Source organism: Notechis scutatus, chromosome 16, assembly GCF_049901735.1.
Source record: "Notechis scutatus isolate UNSWTSFEM ecotype Mainland chromosome 16, rNotScu1.2, whole genome shotgun sequence".
NCBI classification, from domain to species: domain Eukaryota; kingdom Metazoa; phylum Chordata; class Lepidosauria; order Squamata; family Elapidae; genus Notechis; species Notechis scutatus.
Window position 1 is genome coordinate 1,640,001 of NC_142024.1, and position 23,801 is coordinate 1,663,801.

Genomic DNA, 23,801 nt, shown 5'->3' on the forward strand with positions numbered 1-23,801 from the left:
ACATTAGAAAAGGAAGGTTTACTGGGGTCATAATGGCCCAGAGTGTTGGCTAGAAAGATGAATTATTATTATTATTATTATTATTATTATTATTATTATTATTATTATTATTATTATTATTATTAATAGAGGAATGGGGAAAAAGAGGGGAAGGGAAGGAAGGGAAGGAAAAGAAGAAGGGAAAGGAATAGAAAGGAAAGGAAAAAGGAAAGGAAAGGAAGAAGGGAAAGGAGCAGAAAGGAAAGGAAAAAGGAAAGGAAAGGAAGAAGGAAAGGAAAGGAAAGGAAGAAGGAAAGGAAAGGAAAGGAAGAAGGAAAGGAAAGGAAAGGAAGAAGGAAAGGAAAGGAAGAAGGAAAGGGAGAAGGAAAGGAACAGAAAGGAAAGGAGGAAGAGGGAAGAGAATGGAAGGAAAGGAAAAGAAAGAAGGAAAGGAAAGGAAAGGAAGAACAGAAAGGAACAGAAAGGAAAGGAGAGGAGGAAGAGGGAAGGGCAGGGAAGGAAAGGAAGAAGGGAAAAAAGAAAGGAAAGGTAGAAGAGGAAAGGAAAGGAGGAAGGGAAGGAACACGGACAAGCAATTCACCCCTTTGCGCCCAGGGCCGTTTTCCTTCTCCCTCCATGCCTCCTTTCCTTTCAACGCCACCCTTTTGGATGGAGACAGAGGCCACCTTGGTTTCCCTTCCCTTCCGCCTTAAAATCTTCAAAAATCCACGAAGAATAAAATTCACTGCCCGGTCGATCTGCCGGTTGCCCCTTCCCCAATTCTGCTGGGCTCCCCCATTTCCCGCCCCCCCCCCCAGAGAAACCCAAATGCTGCGCCTTTCCCGGAGCGAAGAAGGGGTCGATTTCCTGAACCTTGGAAGAAAGGAAGGAAGGAAGGAAGGAAGGAAATCCGTGGAGGGGCATCTCTTACCTCTCGGTGGGATCCTAGCAGGTCTGCAGGCAATGGGAATTAACGAGCCACCGGCTCGTTCGGGGCAGAAGAATCGCTTGCCACATCATCAGATTCGACGAGGAAGTTGGTGGTCCCCCCCCCCCCCCAAAAAAAGTCAAAATAAAAATAAGGAACTAAGTCCACCACATTGGGTGCTTCTCTTTTGAATCTAAAACCTCAGCATCAAAGCTTCTCCTGCCTTGTAACCAGACAGTTTCAAGCTCCCCTTTGCCGGGAGAGGTTTAGCGGAAAGTCTCGATTCGGCTGGGAAGGTGCTCACCGAGTGGCCCACCTTCCAGGGTTGTTGTGAACGTATAGGGTCTCCTTGCCTGAGTGTGGGGGGGGGTTTGGACTAGAAGACTTCTGAGGTGCCTTCCAGCTCTATTCTGATTGACTGATGGATTGAAATGATGGAGGGTCTTCTGTTTGAGCAAGGGGTTGGACTAGAAGACCTCCGAGGTCCCTTCTAGCTCTATTCTGATTGATTTAAATAGGGGGTTGGACTAGAAGACCTCCGAGGTCCCTTCCTGCCCTAGGATTCTAAGGTCAAATGCAGGTGGCAGAGAACGTCTTGGCCCCACACGGAGGGCTGGAAGGGACCTCAGAGGTCTTCTAGTCCAACCCCCTGGTCCAAGGCAGGAGGCCTTATGCCGTCCCAGACAAAAACAGTTGTCCAATCTTTTTAATTTTTTTTAAAGCCCCCGAGCAGCCAGAAGGCCACTGATCAGTCAAGAGATCCGTAATTGGCTGGTGCCTCTAGGTCAGGATCGATTATTTCATTATTTTAATATACGACCATTATGAAAAGATTATTACAGGCCTGGTGGGGGATCTTCACAGGCCTTGCCCAGAGGGCTGATATAACGTTTTCCCTATTAGAGAAATGATCTACATTGAACAGAATAGCAGAAAAACAGAGTTGGAAGGGACCTTGGAGGTCATCTAGTCCAAACCCCCTACTCAAAAAGGAGATCCTAGACCATTGCAGTCTATATCGATCTATCGATCTGCAGTATCTATCTATCGTCTATCTATTGTTCTATCATTCTATCTATTGTTCTATCATTCTATTGTTCTATCATTCTATTGTTCTATCTATCTATCTATCTATCTATCTATCTATCTATCTATCTATCTATCTATCTGCAGCTTCTATCTGTCGTTCTATCTATCTATCTATCGTTCTATATATAGTTTATTTATCTATCTGCAGTTTCTATCTACCTATCATCTATCTGCAGTTTCTCTCTCTCTCATCTATCTATCATTCTATCTATCATTCCATTGTTTTATCTATCTTTCTAGCTACCTATTGTTCTAATTATCATTTATGAGAATATAGGTGGAAGGGACCTAGGAGGTCATCTAGTCCAACCCCCACTGAAAAAGGAGACCCTAGACCATTTCAGTCTGTCTGTCTATCTGTCTGCACTATCTATCTGCTCTATCTATCTACCTACCTATCTATCTATCTATCTATCTATCTGTCTATCATCTATCTATCATGTATGAGAATATAGGTGGAAGGGATCTAGGAGGTCATCTAGTCCAACCCCCCGGTCAAGCAGGAGACCCTATATTATTCAGAACAAGGGGCTGTCTCGTCTCTTTTTGAACTCCAGTGATGACACATTTATTGGTGGCTAGAAGACTGTTAACAGATGTGCCTTGACGGCTGATTTCAGGCTGTATTCTTCGTGGGGTTCTACAGGAAGAAATTCCTGAAAATGGAAGGGTTGGAAGGGAGCCTGGAGATCATCTAGTCCTCCACGCCCACCCCACCCACCTGCCATGACAGCATCCCTGACAGCAAAAGGTGTGCCACCTCCTTTAAAAACAGATTTTGCCATTGGGACATTTGATTTGATTTCTCACTCCCAGCCAAAAGCTGCTATTTTTATTTCATAGAAAGCGAGACTAATAGAGCGTAAGGGACCTTGGTGATCATCCAGTCTAACCTCACGCAGGAGTTTGAATTAGGTTATATAATCCTGTGATGGAAAGGTTGGAAGGGGCTATTTCCCCCCCTCAAAAAAACCTACTTTGGTGTCCATAGAACGTGCGATTGGTAGAGCATAAGGGACCTCAGTGGTCATCCAATCCAACCCCACACAGAAATTCAAATTAGGTTATAAAATCTGTGAAAAATGTATCAGTCTTCAAGAACAGTCATAAGATTTTTCCTTTGGCACCGTCGTAACTTTGAACAGTGGCTGAACGAAGCTCGAAAGCATAATATTATCCAAATAACAATATTACTTTGTTCCAGGCAATAACTGTGTACTCTTTAATTCGAGTTTTTCTCCACGTACGATTGTTCATTTAAGAATGGTCTTTCTTTCTTTCTTTCTTTCTTTCTTTCTTTCTTTCTTTCTTTCTTTCTTTCTTTCTTTCTTTCTTTCTTTCTTTCTTTCTTTCTTTCTTTCTTTCTTTCTTTCTTTCTTTCTTTCTTTCTTTCTTTCTTTCTTCCTCTCTTGCTTCCTCCTCCCCTCCCTCCATTTTTCTTTCCTTCCTTCCTTTCTTCCTCCCTCCCTCCTTTCCTCCCTCCATTTTTCTTTCCTTCCTTTCTTTCTTCCTCCCTCCCTTCCTCCCTCCATTTTTCCTTCCCTCCCTTTCTTTCTTTCCTTCTTTCTTTCTCTCTCTTTCTTCCTTTCTTCCTTCCTCTCTCCCTCCCCTCCCTCCCTTCTTTCTTTCTTGCTTTTTTGTTTCTTTCTCCCTCCTTCCTTCCTTCCTTCCATTTTCCTTCCCTCCCTCCCTTCTTTCTTTCTCTTTCTTTCTTCCTCCCTCCGTCCTTCCATTTTTCCTCCCTCCCTCCCTTCTTCCTTTTCTTTCTTTCTTTCTTTCTTTCTTTCTTTCTTTCTTTCTTTCTTTCTTTCTTTCTTTCTTTCTTTCTTTCTTTCTTTCTTTCTTTCTTTTTCTTCCCTCCTTCCTTCCTTCCTCTCAAACAAGAACAAGCAAGACGTACAGAATTAAAACCTATAATTACGTGCCCCTCCCTCCTTCTTTCCCTCCCTCCCTCCCCCCTTTAGGGACCTCCGAAATAGGGGGAGCTGAAAGCCCACCGAAAGGCACCCACACGCCGCAAAACAGCAGACTTTTTGACTTTTGACCTGGAGAAAACTTTTATTGGGCAGCAAGAAGGACCCCGCAGCTCCATCCAGGGGGCCCTGGCGGCCTCCCTCGCAGGGGAGTGTAGGCAAGCGAAGCATGGCAGTTCAGCCCAAGGCCTACCCCACCCTCCACCCCAGCCTGAAAAGAAAATGAAAGCCCCCTCCTCCTCCTCCGAAGGCCGATCAAGCCTTGGTGGGGAACAAGAGGAAGCCGCTGAAGACGCTGTCGGCTTCCGTCCCGGCGTAGATGTTGGCCGCCCCTGGCGGATTGCTGTCCAGCCACACCTGGTCGCCCGGAGCCAGGTTCAGGACGCTGCCCCGAGTTGACCTGCAGGAGGCCCTGGCTCTGGTCGCAGAAGGTGGCCACCGACTGGTCCCTGTGCATCAGGTCCAGGCAGAGGCTGCCCTTGGAGACCACCTGGAAGGTGAAGTAATAATAGCCCGGAACCCGGCAGGTGAATTTCCCCGTCTGGGTGCTGTAGGCGTTATCCTGGTTGGTGATGCTGTGGTCGAACACCACGGTTTTGGGGAGACGCCCGGAGACGGGTTCTTGCGGGACGCCGAGAAGGCCGTCTTGGGCTGGTCCTGGAGGTTCCCCACTTGGCCTTTGGGGCCACGGTCCCCTGTTCTCGGGGGCCCCTGGGGGCCATCCAGGCCTCGGAAACCTTGGCTGCCCGGCTCTCCCGAGAGGCCAGGCTCCCCGGTTCGCCTTTCGGGCCCCGGATGCCGCTGCTCCGTGTCCCCAAGCCTGGAACAGGGGAAAAAAGTGAGAGAGAGAGAGAGAAAAATCAGGTGGGAAGGGCCCCTCGGAGGTCATCTAGTCCAACCCCCTGCTGGAGCAAAGTTGAGGGGAGGCGGGCGTCGTTTTTTTTATTTTACCTGGGGCACCCAGGTCTCCTTTTTGGCCCGGTTTTCCATTCCGGCCTGGGGCTCCCGGATGTCCGTCTCTGCCGTCGGACGCTTTGCAAACGTTTTGCTGGCCAACCACGATCTCCAACGTCAGGATCAGGGCAGCCGCTGCAAACCACAGGGGGCTCGCCATCTTGACTCTGTAGCTGTGAGCAGAGAAAGGGGGTGTCAGGCCCTCCTTTCCAACCCCCCCACACCTTTTTTTCCCTTCTATGGAGGTGGGGGGAAGGGAAAGGGGGGGAAATTTCCCACCTCCCAGGAACTTCTCACATGGTGCCAGAGGCAGTTTTCAAGACCTCCTGTTTGCAATTGTGGGTGGTTTATTTTCTGGACAAGCCGCTTTACAAGTCACGACCATAGGGAAGAAGGCTAGAAAGGAAAGCCCCGTTGGTCTGGAATGGGCCGAGGTCCCTCCCAACACTCTCATTCTGCCTGTCATTCTGTCATTCTATTATTCTAGCTGTCATTCTCTTCCGTTATTCTATTATTCTGTCATTCTATCATTCTGTTATTCTATCATTCTATTATTCTATTATTCTGTTATTCTATTATTCTGTTATTCTATTTTATTATTCTGTCATTCTATTCTGTTATTCTATCATTCTGTTATTCTATCATTTTATTATTCTGTCATTCTATTCTGTTATTCTATCATTCTGTTATTCTATTATTCTGTTATTCTATCATTCTGTTATTCTATCTGTCATTCTGTCTGTTGTTCTGTCTGTCTTTTTGTCATTCTGTTGTTCTGTCACTCTATCATTCCGTATGAAACGGTTTCCTGCTCAAGCAGAAGGTTGGACTAGAAGACCTCCAGGGTCCCTTCCAACTCTGTTGTGCTGCTCTGTTCCACTGAGCAAAAGGAGATACCAACTTACTACAGAGTTTTCCAACCTTAAGCTTCTGTAAGCGTCAGGTTTAGCCTTGGATTTACACAGAGAAGAACCCATAAATGACATAATTATCATCATCATCATCATCATCATAAGTAGAAACAAGGGGTCTTGGGAAGATCTACAAGAAACACTGTCTGCCTGTGAGCAGAAACCGGCGGGACCACAAAACAAACAGGAACGGAAGAAGCTAAAGTGCCCTGGAAAATCCAGACTTTGAAACCCACCCCTCCTCTGCAAGCTACCCAAGGACTAGAATGATGACCCACAAGGTCCCTTCCAACTCTCTTCAAAGGTTGAAGAAACACGGTTCCTGGGTCTTGCTGGGCAGGAAATCCAGGAGAACCTCAACTGCTTTCAGATGGAGGGACCTCCGCAGCAGCAGCCATCTCTTCCAACCATCTGGGGAAGGATTGTCCATCAGAAAAAAAGGCCTAAAAGGGGCCAAGTTGGGGGATAATCCCGAAGTTGAATTGAAGACCCCTCGGGAAGGAGACCCCCAAATACCACTTACCTCCTGGAAAGAAAGACCAGAACCCGACCAGGTTCCTGGAGACAAATGTCCCACTTGGGTGCAGGAAGGACGATGGGACGGAGGAGGAGGAGAAGTCCTAGATGGCCGAGTTTGGCTGAGTGAGAGAAAATGAAGTTTCCCTTCCTTCTTTCCCCCCTTTCAATTGCTTCCTCTTGCTTGCGGCCGCAATCAAATGGTGACTTTCGAAACAGAGAAGGTTGGGCCCTTCGACTTCTTCTCCTTCCAAAAAGAAGGGGAACTCATCAAAATTTGCAGAAGGTACCAAGTTGGGGGTGAATCACCCCTACTTTAGCAAATAGGCTCAAGAGGCAGAAGGAGGTGGACAGACTTGAGCATTGGGCCCTATATTTAACAAAATGAAATTCAGTGGTTGAGAAAAGTAAAGCTCTACATTTAGAACTTTAACTCTCACGTCCTGGACATAAACTGTTTCAACTCCTTCCCTCAAAACGAAGCGATGGATCCCTGCACACCAGGAAAACTACACACAAGGACAGTTTTTCCCCCTCTTCCATCGCTCTGCTAAACGAATAATTCCCTCAACACTGTCCAACTATTTACAAAGTCTGCACTACTATTACTATCATTCTTCTCCTCCTTCCTAGTACTTATCTCTTCCCACTTATAACGGTGTTGCTTGTATCTTTACAATTTATATTGTTTTATTTGTTTTCCTAGTATGATTTGATTGCTTATTAGTAACCTGTGACTATCACTAAGTGTTCTTTCTTATGATTTTTGATGAATGTATTTTAGTTTTTCTTTATGGACACTGAGAGCTTATGCACCAAAGACAAATTCCTTGTGTGTCCAATCAGAGAAAAATTAATCAGTTGCCTCCAGAAGTTGTGGTCTCTAGAGGTTTTCAAGAAGAGATTGGACAGCCATTTGGTCTAGGGTCTCTTGCTTGGGCAGGGGGGGCTGGACTAGAAGACCTCCAAGGTCCCTTCCAGCGCTACGGTTCTATGTTCTTACAATCAAGTAGAATGAACTTCTCTGTTTCCCCTCCAGCCCATCAGATACAGCTGATATCAATCCTGTTCGATCTAAAAGTACAATTTTTACAGCTTCAGAAACTAGGGAGGGTCTCTTGTGAGCCCATTGTGTAGCTGAGGGCTACGCAGTCTCTTATCTTGCAAAACTACATTCACAGGATCCTGCAGTTTGAAATCCCACCGTCTCATTTTGATCGTTTATTTAAAGCATGAAGTCTTGCAGGCCCACTGGCACGCACGAAATACGGCAAGCGAAACACGATGGGAAGCGTCTTGCTGAAGAAAGCAAATTTTAATCCTTGTTGTTATTATTTATTTGCTGTCTCCTGACCAGTTTTGCTGAAGCAACAGCGAACCTTCTGCTTTTTCGCCTGGGAAAACACGCTCCTTCCTTCTTTTGATCCGGCCAATTTTCATAACTTTGCAATTTTATTTTATTTTATTTTGCTCTCGTGCAACCAGACAGAGATAAATTAAAAGCACGGGACGGTTTGGGGCATTTATAAAAAGGAAGACGAGACTGGGCTGGGGGAGGGAGGGGAAGAAAGTGCCCTGCAGCTGCTCTTCCATTTTTCGTGGGTCAAATCTCTGGATGTGACTTTGTGTAACCCTGGGAAAAGAGGAACACAACAGGCGCCGACAGATTGCAAAGTCACACTGCCTGACTGTTGAAATCAGGGAGGTAATGTTAACCCACAACTTCTGGTGGCAAGCAGTTCCATGGGTTAATGGTCCTCATTTTTAGGACATTCCTCCTTAATTCCAGATTGCTTCCCTCCTTGGTTAGATTGTCAATGGGGAAACGTCCCTCAGCCAGTCAAGGCACCTGTCCCAGGTGAGAAGCTGAGCTTGGCATGAGGAGACGGGGTTGGGGAGCATTTTCGGTGACATCCCCCCGTCCCTTCCCTGCGACACGCAGATAATGGAATCACCCCACTGTGGGTTGGTGCCCGTGGCTAATTTAGTGCAAATGCCTCCCGTGAAGAGATCTGGCCGTGGCCCGGCACTGCAACTTAATCGGGTCCCTGGAGGTTCTGGGCGCCTGAGGTTTTGGTATCGTGACCCCAAAGTGAGTGGGGGTGGAGTCACTCCCCCTAAATGACACCCCCTGATTGAGCACCTGAGGTTAAAAATAGATCATCCTAGATTAGCGTTTCTCAACCTGGGAAACTTTGAGATGGGTGGACTTCAACACCCAGAAATTGAGTTCCACCCAGTCTGTCATGTCCCCGTCGGAGCCTGAATCTGCGGGGGAAGATGATCGGGAATTGGAGCCGACAGAGATCGAGGGGGCGGCTTTGTTGGCTTCGGAGGAAAATGGGGAGGAGCAGGCCCAGTCCAGCCAGGGCCTTTCAGGATTGGGATGGATTGTAGGCAGGGAGGAAGAGGGGGGCAGGATGACCAGGAGTGGCTAAGCAGAGACAGAACTCAGGTGATGAGCAGGGATCGCCCCCTCCTGATCCGAGAGCACGGAGAGTGGAGAGAAGGCGAGAACAGCGCATGGATTTCGCCATGTCTGTAACCTGGTTATTTTTATTTATTAACTTTCGCGATTCCTTCCCTGCACCTGCCATAACGAAAAACCTCCACCAGGTGGCAGGCTGTTTCTGCTGTGCAATTTCCGTACTCCACCTGCAATGACGCAAAATGGCCACGAGATGGCGGGCTATTATTGTCAATGCAATTTCCCATAGACTTTGAAAACCGCGGTTTTCACGTAATTTGAGGTCTATTTTCACCCCGTTTTCCCCCCTAGAGTGATGGGGGACGCAGAGTAAGATCCCTCGTCGGATTTCGCCACATTTGTAACCTGATTATTTTTATTTAAATTAACTTTCGCGATTCCTTCCCTGCGCCTGCCATAACGAAAAATCTCCACCAGGTGGCAGGCTGTTATTGCTGTGCAATTTCTTTCCTCCACCTGCCATGCGCAAAATGGCCACGAGACGGCGGGCTATTATTATTAAGTTCTTTCCTCCACCTGCCATGCGCAAAATGGCCACGAGACGGCGGGCTATTATTATTAAGTTCTTTCCTCCACCTGCCATGCGCAAAAAGGCCACGAGACGGCGGCCTATTATTATTAAGTTCTTTCGTCCACCTGCAATGACGCAAAATGGCCACGAGATGGCGGGCTATTATTTTCAATGTAATTTCCCATAGACTTAGAAAACCGCGGTTTTCACGTAATTTGGTCTATTTTCACCCCGTTTTCCTCTCTAGAGTGATGGGGGACTCAGAGTAAGACCCCTCGTCGGATTTCGCCACATTTGTAACCTGATTATTTTTATTTAAATTAACTTTCGCGATTCCTTCCTGCGCCTGCCATAACGAAAAATCTCCACCAGGTGGCAGGCTGTTATTGGCTGTGCAATTTCTTTCCTCCACCTGCAATGACGCAAAATGGCCACGAGATGGCGGACTATTATTATTAAGTTCTTTCATCCACCTGCAATGACGCAAAATGGCCACGAGACGGCGGGCTATTATTGTCAATGCAATTTCCCATAGACTTTGAAAACCGCGGTTTTCACGTAATTTGAGGTCTATTTTCACCCCGTTTTTCCCCCTAGAGTGATGGGGGACGCAGAGTAAGATATTTTCCCCGAGTCCGTTCGACAAAAGCTCCGGCTGTCCCTTTAAAAGGCGGGTTACAATCAAGGCGCGACGTCTCCCCCCCTTTAGGCCCCCTTGCAATCGCCCTATCTTTTCCAATAGAAGCGAATTGAGGCGGCCGGCTGACTGCCTGATAGGAACAACCGGTTGGGGCAGGGAAACTATCCAATTGCCGGGCCCGGGGAGGAAGGGAAGGGAAACCATCATCACACGAGACAGAAATATCAGGTTTTAAAACGGTCCAGCTAAAAGTGTGTTCGAGCAGGGCAGGCAATCGGATAGACACCTCCTTGCAAGGGGCCTTTCTCTCCAGCAGCCTAGAGCGTCGAACAAAAGTCCTATTAGGGGGAAAGGCAGCAGCTGGGAGATTGCCTGACTTCGCTAACAATCCACTTTTAAGGCCAAAAAAGGGGGAGAAAAGCATTTTTAGAGGCGAGGCTCCACATTTGCAAAGCGATACTTCTTTTGCTCGAGCCAGAGCCGCTTCTGCCGCCCCTGGGCACGAGTTTCTTTTCTTTTTTTTGCAGGTGCGACTATCAAGTCGAAATTGCCATTTTGGGGGCGGGGTGCAAAGCTGCAATGAACTGGGCCAGAACCCGCTACTGAATTAATATTCTTCCAGGGCTTCGGGTCCAAAGAGGTAAGTGAACAGCTTGCATGCACAGGGCAGCCTTTAAAATAATTGGGTGGTGGTGGAGGGAAATAAAAATACTAGAAATGGGGGGTGGAAACACACAAGGGAGGGAAACCATGATTGACGTCCTTGGGTCATCGAAGAAAGGCAAGAAATGGAAGTTTTTCATGGCAAGTGCATTAAGGGCCCTTATTCTATCCTATCCTTTATTCTGTTCTTTTTGGTGTTCTGTGTTGTGTTGTGTGTTCTATTGCTACTCTCCTCTAATTCTACTCTAATTCTAATTCTAATTTACTCTACTCCTACTCCATCCCATTATATTCTTCATCTATTCTATTCCTTTCCTATTCTATTCCTATTCTATTCCTATTCTATTCCTATTCTATTCTATTCTATTCTTCATTTATTCTATTCTATTCTTCATTTATTCTATTCTATTCCTATTCTATTCTATCTGCCCAGGTGATAAACCATTTGGCTTTAAACCTTGGAAGGGCCTCCCTGTGTGTCTTAAGACTGAATTTCTGGGGGTGCCACCCCCCCAAATCTTCAAAGGCCTTTGTCCTTTGCCCAGCATCTCACAATCCCAATTTTTCCTTGTGTGCTGTTAAAAGCCACCTGTACAGGTGCCTTGACCCAATCTCTGCATGCTAAAAAAAAGGGGTTTCCTGGTTGTTTTTGACCTCTTTATTTCTCTTTTTAAATGCTCTGGCTTCCAAATTTCTTCCCACTTCCCCCCTCAACAAAACCAGATAGAGATTCCCTTCTTGGCCTGTTTTAGATCCTGTAGATCTCTCAGTTCTCCCTCCTTTCTCTGAATCGGGGTTATTTCCAGCAGAAATCGTTCCCCAGGGAACCATGGCCCAAAGAACCTTTTTTATGAGATCCCTGGTAAAGAGCCCAGGTTGGGGGGGAAGTAATAGTGCTGCCCTTATCGGTTTAACATAATAAAACAAATGCTTATGATGGGGAGGGAATTGGGTGGGCCGAAGAGTCAGGGTTTTGTTTTCTTTTTGCATTGGTAAACAATGTTTATTGCTCTGTGCGTGGTTTGCAACCATTTGAGGGCCAGAAAAATGCACCATTCGAGGTGCAGGCAGTACGAGGTGACCTGGAAGTCCCCCCTTCACCTACAAGCGTTGAAGGGTGGCAGTTCCCAGGGCCCCTTCACCTGTTCAGGTATAAGACCCAAGAAGGCACCAAGAACTCCACAGTCTTCCTCCTCCCTCTCCCCCCCCTCCTCCTCTCCACAAACCCCATTTCCTTCCAACACTGATGATGTTACTTAGTTTGGTTTTGAAACGTCTACAAGAAAACCACCCAGCTTGGAGAGCCCCAAGGACCTTATAGTTCAGCCCTGAGCTACAAATATTCTTGTCGATATCCCAAAGTTGCTTTTCCAAGGGAGAACTGGACTTTCCTGGGGTTTCTTTGAAGACGTTTCGCTTCCCATCCAAGAAGCTTCTTCAGCTCTATCGACGTCCTATGGATACCTTCTCTCATTTTCCACTTGGAGGTTGAGTCCCTTAAGGTTTGCTCCTCCCTCTTCTTCCCATCAAGCTTCCCGTCCTGCAGGGGCCACGCGTAAGGCTTTAAAGCCCGTGGCACATACCACGCAGGCTCCTCCTTAGTGCCAGGGCTGTTAACTCCTCTCTGCTCTGGAAGAAAGGTTGCATTTCAGCTTTTCTTTTTGAAATGGTTTGCACCCTCCGCTTGGTTCGGCTCTCGGTTTCCCAAATCCCCGGCTCTCGGCCCTGTGCTCGAATCCCCCAGGTGCTTCATTTGCTTTCCTTGCTGTTTTTTCCTCCAGGTAGCCAAGAGGTGGGCTGGGTGTTGCGTATGCCCAGTTTCCTGGCGGCTCGTCCCCCTACGGAGGGAAGCTTCTCCCCAGCCGGGTCTCCCCAAGCAGGAAAATGGGACCTCTCTCTCTTGGAGGCCCTGGGCGATGCCCCCAAGCCCCCTTCGTAACGCCTGGATTCTCCACCGTCGGACATCTCACTGAAGAAGGAAGTTCCCTCCCCAAAGAGGCCTGTGGAAATCTGCTAAAATATTCGTATTGGGGGAGGAAATAAAGACTCGGCGGGATGGGGTTTTAAAATTTATTTATTAGGAAGACACACTTGGGGAAGGAGAAACGGCTCTGCAAACCAGCCATGGAGGGCAAGGACCCCCCTCCCTCTTCCTTTTTGCAGGGGGGACACCTCCTGGCTGGAACCGGTACAGTGTTCTTTTCTTGTGGGGGAGGTCTATGCATCGCTAGCAGCTTTTGAGACCGACAAAGTGATCCAGTGTCCAAACTCCATGTCCTTTTTTTAATTTTTATTATTTTTATTTGGATGGTACAGCACAGCCTGTCTGTGTGGGGCTATCTTCTTCCCTTTTTTTATTTCTCTCCTTTGACTTCCTGTGTGTCTCTCTCTTTGATGGGCATCGTTGGTTGGTTTGCTCGCTCGCTTGTTTGTTTCCATCTGGGCATTTCTGGGCATTTGGTTGACTCGGGACTCCCGTCCTTCCAAGGTCGGTAAAACGAGGACCCGGATTGTTTGGGGGTGCAATGCTTTGCTGACTCTGTAAATCACTTTACGGCCGTAAAAGCCCTGTGAAGCGGCATAGAAGTCTTTTTAAGTGCTATTGCAGCTTAGAGGCTACAGGGAGGCCCATCAGCCGCGGGTTTGGCTGCCTGGGAATTGTTGGGAAGGAGGCAGGAAGGAAGCAGGAAGGATATTGTGCTTGGGGAATGGGGGTAACCCATTGCTTCCCTTCTGGAAGTCTCTGTGTGTGTGTGGGGGTCCTTGGTGCTCTCTGAGCTTGGTTTTCTTGCAGACGTCTCATTACCCAATTAGGTAACATCATCAGTGCAGTGAGGATGGGATGATCAGGGTACTGATGACGTTACCAAGCTGGGTGATGAAATATCTGTGAGAAAACCCAAGTTTGGAGACCACCAAAGACCCCACAGTTCAACCCTGAGCTGTATTCTCCTGTGTGCGTGTGCATACAATACACAGATATGCTCCGTTTTAATTGACTTTTGTGCCCAAAGGATGCAGTGTTTTCTTTTAAGGCAGGGCAGCCTGGGTGAGGATACAGAATTGCACACTTTCCCTGGTATCCACACCCAGGCAACCAACATGGGAGCCCTTGCCAGCTTTCAACCAATTGTGTGTGTGTTTGCTCAATTTGGGATGGGGGAAAGAATGCAGGGGCCAAATTTTGAAGACACCCCTGCTGTGTCTGTGTTTGTTCCCTCCCCTGGTGCATTAATCCAAGATAGCTCAGTTGGTATCCTAGCTTCTTGTTAAAAGCTTCCCATCCACTTGAAAGCTTTCCAGCAAAGCAGTTGAAATAAAAAAGAGAATTCACTCCCTTTGTAAAACAGGTAGGGGTGTCGGGGTGCCTCCTTCAGAACTTATAATTCCTTTTTTGGGTGGGTGGGGAGACATTAAAGTATTGGTGGGTAAACAGCCCAGCTTATTAGATGAAATCCTGGCCTCATCAGCCAGCAAAGGGGTAAGTATGAAATAAAAGTGCGACCAGTTGTGGGAACCACCAGATGGCAAGGAGGACAACGAGGACAGGTGAGAACAGGTGAGCAGGTAAGTGGAGGGCACAGGTGCTGGGAAGATGGGGGGGCAGGCAGGCCTTAGCCAGAGTGGGTTGGCAAGAGCCCCCCAAGAGCTGGCCTGTCAGCAGCCCCCATCTTCCCAGCGCCTGCATTTCCCTCCCTCCTCTTGCCCCCCCCCCCATCTTTGGCCTCAAGGGGGGGACCGAGGTAGGGAGGGGCAGGCCCTGGGTGCCCCCCTTCCAGGTCTGCAGGGTTGGGGTGGCCCCTGCCATCTTCCCAGGGCCATCATCCTCTTCCTCCTCCCCCCCTCTGCCCCAGGAGGGCTGCTGGGGGCTAAGTGGAGGTGGGGAGAAGAAGGCACTTGGGAGGATGCTAGAGGCTGGCTGGGGAGGGGCTCCTTGGCAACGCCCCTCCTCTTCCCTTCCCAGCTCCCCTGGTGCCAGGCAATGGGGGGAATGGGAGGTCCTGGGCTGGAGGGTGGGGAGATTGGCAGGCCAGGGGCAAAGGCCTCCCTTGAAAAGCCAGGGAGAGCCTGCCAATCCCCCCACCTCTCTGGGCCTCCCTTTCCCTGCTGAGTCTCTGCCAGCATGGCACCAAGGGGGCTGGGAAGAGGAGAGGAGGTGGGCAAGGAGCCCCTCCCCAGCCTGCCTCTGGCGTCCTTCCAGGGCCTGCCTTGCCCACCTCCTCCAGCAGCCCTCCTGGGGGGGAGAAGAGGAAAGCCCTGGGAAGATGGGGAGGGGCCTCTCAGCCCAGTAGACCTGGGGGGGCACCCAGGGTCTGCCCCTCCTGGTCCCCCTCCTTGGGGTCATAGATGGGAGGGGCCAAAGGAGGGAGGGAAATGGGGAGGGAGGGGGGAGGGTGTAGGTGGGGAAAGAAACACAACCATGATGGCAGAAGAGACAAACTTTATTAAAGTTCAAAAAAACAAGCAATACACCCCCCCTCTGATCCCCAGCCCACCCACCTGCCCCCCTCCCTCCCACCCCTACCCCCTCCCTGCCCCCCCTTTACCCCCACCTCCCTTACCCCCCCTTTGGCTTCAGTCCTGGCTTAAAGGGGCCCAGGGGAGGGAGGTCCTGGGAAGAGGGGGTTATATGCTCCCCCTCCTCCCAGGACCCCCTTACCCCCCAGGCCCCTTTAGGCCAGGATTGAAGCCAAAGGCATTGATGGGGGCTGAGGGAGGCCCATGTGACATGGGTGGGTGTGATGGGCCAGAGAACGGTCTCCCAGTGTCCCTTGGCTTGGAGTGGCCAAACTGCCACCCTCTTAGCCAAGGACATTGGGCAGCCGCTCTCTGCCCAGCCCACCTGCACCCCAGCCCCATTCTCGGCCTCCCCCAGTCCCCACCAACCCTCAGCTTCAACCGTGGCACAAGGGAAGCGGAGGCTCTGGGGATGCCCAGGGCTGCCCAGGGGGGCTTGGATGCCCCAGACCTTCCTAGGGCCTCCCTGCCAGCCTCCCTGATGCCATGGCTGGCTCCTGGCCTTTCTCCCCCCTCCTGAGGGTGACCCACCACGCACAGAGATTTTCTCTCTGCACCCATTGCTATAAGTAGGCATGCACAAATGTGTATTATTTGAAATTAACTCCAAGATTTGGAATAAATTGTGCACACCTTCTTAGAACAAGGGGAGGAACTGCAGACTTGACACACCTGGGCTTTCTGGCTCACCTGCCTAGGTGCCGGGAAGATTGGGGGAGGGAGCATGCATGACACCCAAATGAAGCACAAGGAAGACCTTACACATAAAAAGTTTTCAACTTTGACAAGTTTAAGTTGTGCAGACTTCTAACTAGAGCTGAAGTCCACCCACCTAAGTTTGCCAAGGCCAAGAACCACTGGAGACCTAAAATGGGGGTCTTCAAACTTGACAGCTTTAAGACTTGTGGACTTCAACTCCCAGAATTCCTCCTCCAGTTGTGTTAGCTCAGGAAATCTGGGGTTGAAGTCCACAAGTCTTAACTTTGCCAAGTTTGAAGACCCTTGATCTATCTCTATCACCTATCAATCATCTATATCATCTCTCTATCCTCTATATGGGGCTCTTCAAACTTGACAGCTTTAAGACTTGTGAACTTCAACTCCCAGAATTCATGTTAGCTCAGGAATTCTGAGCCAAGCTTTGCTGGCTGAGGAATTCTGGGAGTTGAAGTCCACAAGTCTTAAAGTGGCCAAGGTTGGAGACCTCTGCTCTAGGGCATCCTATGGAGATAGGATTCTGCCCTCTGTGTGAAGAACTCAACACAGAAGCCAGAAGAACTGGAGACCCAACACCTGCAGGGCCTGGCAGTTGTCCCAAGTCCCAGATTTCTGAACACAGGACTGAGAAGAATTGGGGGCCACCACCAAGTGAAGGCATGGAGCTCTCTGGTCTCCAAAGAATGGTGAACTTCAGTTTCCAGAAGTCTCCAATCCACGGGATGGAGAACGGTGGGAACTGAATTGCAGCTATCTGGTGCCTTGGGGAGAAAGGGGACATCTTAAGCTTCTCTAGCCACCATTGCTAAGGATTCTGGGAGCTAAAATCCCTCCCTTTGAAAGTTGCACCTTTCAATGGATGGACTACAGCTCCCAAAACTCTTTAAATGGGAGTTGAATGGGAACCATCTAGTGCCTTCCACTCTGGAGGACTCCAATTCCCATAATTCTGAGAGTTGAAGTCCACACCCTTCTAAAGGCCAATTGGCTTTCTGAAAGCAAGTCCAGACCTACTTGGGGGGAGGTATAGATGACCCTCTTAGATCAGGGTTTCCCACCCTTAGCAAGATCTGTGGATATCAACACCCAGGATTCCCCAAACCGATTGGCTGGGGAATTCTGGGATTTGCAGTCCACACACCTTCAAGTTTGAAAAACGCTGATCTAAGTTCTTCCAACACCTCAACTCTGTCCAAACATCTGAACTTGCTCTACACGATCCTACCAGATAAACACTCCTGGTCCTAAAGGCTGACAACAGCCATGATTCCTTGACCCTACCAGCCACAGCTTAAAACTTACCACTTAAATCAAATTTACCACTTAAGGGCTCTTGGGCCTCAAGAGTATCTCCACAAACCACCAAACATTGTTAGCCAACCTGAAGACTTAAGACTCCCTTTACCTAACTTGCAAATTACAGAGAGATCCTGGCTACGTTGTGGATCAATAATAATAATAACAATAAGACTTGCTAACTCCTTATCCACTCACGACCAACAATAAGACTTGCTAACTCCTTATCCACTCACAACCAACAATAAGACTTGCTATCTCCTTATCCACTCACAACCAACAATAAGACTTGCTAACTCCTTATCCACTCACAACCAACAATAAGACTTGCTATCTCTTATCCACTCACAACCAACAATAAGACTTGCTAACTCCTTATCCACTCACGACCAACAATAAGACTTGCTAACTCCTTATTCTAGACCTGATCTGTCCAGTGACCTCAAGCAACAAGTGTGTGTGTGTTGGGGGGGGTCTCAGTTCCTGGTGGGCACCACACAGGCGGCGAAGAAAGGCGTGCGTGGGTCACAATGCAGTAAAAGCCGCAGGGAAGAACGTTTCTCCATCGGGATCTGGCCGTTTTGCCCGCTGCGGTTTCGGTGCAGAGCGATCCAGGCCTCCGAAAGAAATGCACAAGAGGCTGTTTTTACAAGCCGAGAACAACCGACACACACGATCCCTTCCCATACAGAAATAAAAATAAGAGGAATTGGGGGAGTGGGGGATTCAAAGCATGCATTGTGCTGCCAGTCCAACTCTTCCTGCTGTTGTTTGGTCCCAAGAGTTTTAAATAAGGTCACTTGCAGGAAAAGAGCCAAGCCACAAAATGTGGTGGCACGTTGGTCTTCCATCTCTGCGTCTCCAGCGCTGGGTGGGTGGGATTGGCCTCCCGAAGAGGAAGGGGCAGCATGGAAGGCTGGCCTGGCTTTTTATTTTTTAAAGAAGGTTTTGTTTTGAGATGGTTTTAAGAACCCCCATTATTATTATTCTAAAGAGGCAGGTTTTTTTTTTCCAGCCATCATGGTCTTTTTAGGCTCCCCTGCTGGAGGATAAAATTTTCTGGAATTTCCCTCCAGTGCCCTCAGGACCAGCTGGAACAATGCAGCCCCTTCCTCAGCCCTCCACAAGTGGCAACAGCTGTCCAGTTAACCCCCCAAAAAATCTGTCCATCCATCAGTCTCCATCGGAAAAATCCAAGTCTTCCACCACGTCCTCTTCTCCTCTTGCCAGCTGTTGCAACTCTGCCCGAGGCAGCGGTTTCCGATGGCTCCGTTGGGGCACGGCCCTCTCGCCTCCTGGAGAAGGAAGGAAGAAAAACGGGGGTGTCAATCCAACCTCAAAGGGGAGAGGAGGGGGCACAAAAAGGCAGCTGGGTGCTAATTAATCATCGGTGCTAATTAATGGATCGTCTGCAGGGTGCAGGAGGGGGTGAGATGGAAATGGGAAGGTGGGCAGGATGCAAGTTTAATAATAAGTAAAGCAATAAATAAACCAAAGCACCTGGGTGATTCAAATGGTGATGGAGGATGATGGAGAAGAAAATTTTTATTTCCTCCCCCCATTTTGTTGGGTGGGGGGGGGAACAACCCTGTAAAGGGAGAGGCCCCCAAAACTCACATCCTAGAAATAAGGGGGGAATTGGGCTCCTCTCCAAATGTTTCTGGATGAGCTGCTGCAATCTACGGAGGTGAATTTAGAAGCATGCTCTTCCCTCTTAAAATGGGCTAGGGTGTTACTTCTTGAGCGTATGGGAGGGGGGGTCCTTTTGGGGTTGAGACCCTCCCCCCAAACCCTCTGGTCTGCCTCTACATTCTTCTGTGGGAGACCCACTCTGTCAAACCAACTTTTCCACCTTCCCATCTGCCCCAAAGAACTGGACCTGCAGATCTTCTCATGATGGTCTAGTAATCTAAGTGGGGTGACCTAGAACTATGGGGGTTTATCCACCTGCCCACCCCAGAGAGGGGGAGAGAGGGAGAGAAGGAGCAGGGGGGAAGCCAAAGGGCCTTGGGAATGGCTGATGAGCACCAGAATGAAGGAGAAACATACATGTGCACCCACCCTATGCAGACCTCGACTATGTCAGAATGGGCAAACAAGTGGCAACTTCAAACCTCAGCAAACAAATGCTCTGTCTTACATATTGGTAAAAAAAATGAGAAAATAAAATGCAAGCTGAATATCCAAGACCTTGTTGATGACTCCCACTCTGTCAAGGACCTTGGAGGACTCATCTCTAATGATCTAAGTGCCAGAGCCCACTGAGCAGAAAAGTAACCACATAGCCAAAAGGGCATTAGAAGAATCCTCCACTCCTGTATTTGCAACAGAATACCTTATGCCACCAGACCTGAAATTTTAGGCATAGACAATCTAGAACTACGCCGCCTTCGGTCCAATCTAAGTATAGTATATAAAATCATGCATTGCAATGTCCTACCTGTCAATGAATACTTCAGCTTCAACCATAACAACACAAGAGCACACAATAGATACAAACTCAAAGTAAACCGCACCAAACTCGATTGCAGGAAATACGACTTCAGCAATAGAGTGGTCAATGTCTGGAATACTCTACCCGACTCTGTAGTTTCTTCCCCAAACTCCAAAAACTTTAACCTCAGACTGTCCACTATTGACCTCACCCCTTTCCTGAAAGGTCTGTAAGGGGCGTCCATAAGCGAATTAACGTGCCTCCCGTCCCTGTCCTATTGTTCCCTTTTTATTTCTCTTATATGTACCCATTTTATGTATCCATAACTATGTTTTTATACCTATTACCTTGTAAGCAATTGACAAACCAAATAAAACACAATAAATCAATAAAAGGACCAGCCCCGCCCAAAGAAGTGCGAATACCATGCAGAGAAAGCAGAAAGCGAGCAGGGAAGGCTGGAGCTTCTCCATGGCTTTCAACTCAACGAGGAGGCTGCCGGGCCCCTCCCGCCTCCCCTCCCCTCCCCTCCCCTCCCGAGGAAGCCATGGGGGGAGGGGGGGCAGCCCTAAAGGACCCCCCCTCTCCCCCCCTTTAGCCCACCTGGAGGGGCAGCCCAAGCGGGAGCCTCCCTCCTCTAAGCGGCCCCGCCGGAGCTTCCCAATGGGCGCCACTCCGGAGCGGCTCCGGTGGGCCCAACGCGGGTTTCGGGGGACACACGGGACGAGGAGGCCTCCCTTACCGGAACCGGGGCCGCCAAACCCGCCGACCGAGCCCCGCCGTCCTCGGGCCCGTCCGGGAAGGGAGCGCGACGCCCCCGAAGCAGCTGCGCCCAAGTCCGGGCCCGCCCTGCGCAAGGCGCACGTGGCTGGGGTGGGACACGTGACCGGGTGGGCGGGGCGGCCCTGGGAGCGGGTGGGCGTGGCCAGCTCAACGTCACACGCCTCCCGGGGGGGTGTCTCGCCTGGCCCCGCCCCTCCCAGCCGTCCTTCTCCCGCCCAGCCTCGACGTCACTCTCGCTCGGTAAAAATCTCTGATAGGGCGCCCTCCGGTGGCTCTTTTGGGCGTAGCAGGCTGAAAAGGGACTATTAAGACCATTCATAGTGCTGGGGAAACAAGTGGCGCCCTCCGGTGGCTCTTTTGGGCGTAGCAGGCTGAAAAGGGACTATTAAGACCATTCATAGTGCTGGGGAAACAAGTGGCGCCCTCCGGTGGCTCTTTTGGGCATAGCAGGCTGAAAAGGGACCATTAAGAGAGACCATTCGTAGTGCTGGGGGAGCAAGTGGCGCCCTCCGGTGGCTCTTTTGGGCGTAGCAGGCTGAAAGGGACGATTAAGACCATTCATAGTGCTGGGGAAGCAAGTGGCGCCCTCCGGTGGCTCTTTTGGGCGTAGCAGGCTGAAAAGGGACTATTAAGACCATTCATAGTGCTGGGGAAGCAAGTGGCGCCCTCCGGTGGCTACTTTCTTGAACTACAGCTGTCAAAGTTTATATATAGAAGAAGTGCCTAAATCCGTGATGGGGAACCTATGGCCAAACTTACCTGCACTGCGCATGGGTGCGCCTCAAATTGCAGGCAGCCGGCAGTGAGCAGGAGTGGCCTGCAGTACAGCACTCTAACTAGATAGATGGCAGATAGATAGATAGATAGATAGATAGATAGATAGATAGATAGATAGATAGATAGATAGATAGATAGATAGATAGATAGATGGGCTCCCTGCACTGAGAAAGTTAGCTTCTCAGGGAAACAGATTTTAAATTTGTCTTTCCGGTTCTTGCAACCTGCCTGCTTGTCAGTCCGACCTACCTTCTCGACACGTCATTCCTACGTATCCATGAAGACACACACAATGTCCGTTCTGGGCATCACAAACAGCGTTATCCAAGGAACAATTACAAGTCTGAGAACAATCTGGACCAAATTTTCCAAGCTGGCAACCTGGATTTAGCAGGAGGCATCGAAAGGGAAGGGTTAAATTCGTGGGCAAACCTGGCGTGGCTCATCTTCCCAATTTCTGATCTTAGAAGTGGCAGTACGGATCACCCACGATTCCCTAATCCAGCTGGCTGGACTTCTAAAGGGTCCCTTAGAGGGCATTTAGTCAGTCCCGGCCACTTCTGTTTTTAGACATTTTTCCGATAGATAATCACAGGTTTTTTTTTAAAATGTGTGTTAAACCTCAACAGAATCACAAGAGCTTTACAATAATACAATAAGTTGCAGATCTTCCCATTTATCCCACACAGTTTGCGATGAGTGGATCTGCTCTGAGTTTCTTGGCAAATCTGCAGAAAAATTTACTTTGGAAATCTGCATTTTCCCCCAAGCCTCTTGCTAAGCCAAAGAGAACAGAACAGAACAGAAGAATAGAATAGAATAGAATAGAATAGAATAGAATAGAATAGAATAGAATAGAATAGAATAGAATAGAATAGAATAGAATACAGAATAGAATAGAATAGAATAGAATAGAATAGAATAGAAAACACAACACAGAACACCAACAAGAATGGAATAGGGAAATAATATAGAATAGAATAGAATAGAATAGAATAGAATAGAATAGAATAGAATAGAATAGAATAGAATAGAATAGAATAGAATAGAATAGAATAGAAAACACAACACAGAACACCAACAAGAATGGAATAGGGAAATAATATAGAATAGAATAGAATAGAATAGAGAATAGAATAGAGAATAGAGAATAGAGAATAGAGAATAGAATAGAAATAATTAGAATAGAATAGAACACAGAACACCAACAAGAATAGAATAGGGAGATAATAGAAGAATAGAATACAGAATATAGAATAGAATAGCAATAGAAATAGAATAGAAAATAGAATAGAAATAATTAGACTAGAATAGAATCCAGAAGGGACCATGGAGGTCTTCTAGTCCAGCCCCCTGCTCAAGCATTCCATTTCAGGCAAGTGGCTGCCCAGACTTTTGTTAAAAACCTCCAGTAATGAAGCACCCACACCTTCTGGTGGCAAGCTGTTCCAATGTTTAATTGTCCTCATTGCATTTTTATTTCATTCAATTGCAATTGTTCTCCATCGATCCATTTGCACACTCACCAAGGTCACACTTTGCTCCCGTTTTCCCCGGAGGGCAGAGACAACGGCCGGTGGAGGGCTCGCACGGGGCTTTGCTGTCGCAATCACACACCCGTTGGCATTTTTCTCCGTATCTCCCTGCATCGCAGCCTGTAACCGAAAAGGTGACGCTGTTGTTCTGAGCCATTTTAATTCTTGCTGCTCCTGTTTGAAATGACTGCATCCCGCTTTCCGTACAAAAAGCCAGGGTTTAATTGGAAATAAAGCGCCCAAAAGCCATATTGAGAAAAAAAGAGAGAGGAAAAAAGCAGAAAGGAAGTAAAAATGCAGAATAACAGAGTGGGAAGGGACCAATGAGGTCCTCTAGTCCAACCCCCTTCTCAGGCAGGAAACCCCTAGACCATTTCAGACAAACCCTTACAGAAGGCAAAGCTACCTGAATCCTAAACGGATAGAATCGTAGAATTAAAATGCTAAAAAAAATAAAAATAATAAACCCGTTCCTTTCTGCCTCCTGGTTGCCCAAAAGGCAGAACACAAAAGGAAGAGGGAAAAAGAAGTTATGGTCGGACTTAGTTTTGGGGGAGGAAAATAAGTGGGGGGGGAATCTGCCTCTGCCTACCAGCATCCATCGGTATTCACCTGGCTAGCGTCCTGTCAGTGTGTGAGAGAGTGGAGGGCTGTTTGGAAACTGAAACCATATTTGCTGGAGATTTTGTGATGATGCATGAGGGGCATTTCGCTCTTATATAGAGATAGATAGATAGAAAACATAGAACAGAACAGAGCACAGCTGGAAGGGACCCTGGAGGTCTTCTAGTCCAACCCTCAGCTCAAGCAAGAGAATGTATACCATTTCAGACAGGGGGGGCTGTCCAGTCATTTTTTTTACAACCTCCAGGAATGAAAAAGGGAGGGCTTAACCAGGATTTAAGCATCACATCCTAGCTAACTTCGGGGATCGTCAAAGGGGCTGGAATTCTACGAACCTTTTTCGCAGTAGCGGCCGCGAAACCCCAGAGGACAGAAGCATTCCCCGGATCCCGGATCGCACGAGGCTCCGTTTTGGCAGCCGCATCGCTCTTGACAGGCGGCCCCGTGGAATCCATCCGGGCAGGC

The 23,801-nt window shown here is 48.5% G+C and overlaps 3 protein-coding genes across 3 annotated transcripts in view; all 3 read right to left on the minus strand.

Moving 5' to 3' along the window:
- Positions 1 to 1,550, minus strand: part of C1QC (complement C1q C chain) — a 5,253-nt gene extending 3,703 nt beyond the window's left edge. The window contains exon 1 of the mRNA XM_087944657.1: positions 911 to 1,550. The gene's annotated coding sequence lies outside the window, so the exon portion shown is untranslated. The remainder of the gene's footprint in view (positions 1 to 910) is intronic.
- Positions 1,551 to 4,034: 2,484 nt separating this feature from the next.
- Positions 4,035 to 6,495, minus strand: C1QA (complement C1q A chain). The gene is given in 6 exon segments (XM_087944366.1): positions 4,035 to 4,357; positions 4,359 to 4,569; positions 4,572 to 4,739; positions 4,742 to 4,789; positions 4,921 to 5,096; positions 6,358 to 6,495. Coding segments are annotated over 5 exon segments (723 nt in total). The 5' UTR covers positions 5,084 to 5,096; positions 6,358 to 6,495; the 3' UTR covers positions 4,035 to 4,224.
- An 11,630-nt stretch (positions 6,496 to 18,125) lies between these two features.
- MEGF6 (multiple EGF like domains 6) overlaps positions 18,126 to 23,801 on the minus strand; it is a 30,950-nt gene continuing 25,274 nt past the window's right edge. Inside the window, exons 29-32 of the mRNA XM_087944652.1 lie at positions 23,672 to 23,800; positions 22,704 to 22,832; positions 21,427 to 21,558; positions 18,126 to 18,478 (exon numbers count right to left, since the gene is read on the minus strand). Coding sequence (XP_087800778.1) covers positions 18,357 to 18,478; positions 21,427 to 21,558; positions 22,704 to 22,832; positions 23,672 to 23,800 — 512 coding nt within the window. The 3' untranslated portion in view covers positions 18,126 to 18,356. The remainder of the gene's footprint in view (positions 18,479 to 21,426; positions 21,559 to 22,703; positions 22,833 to 23,671; position 23,801) is intronic.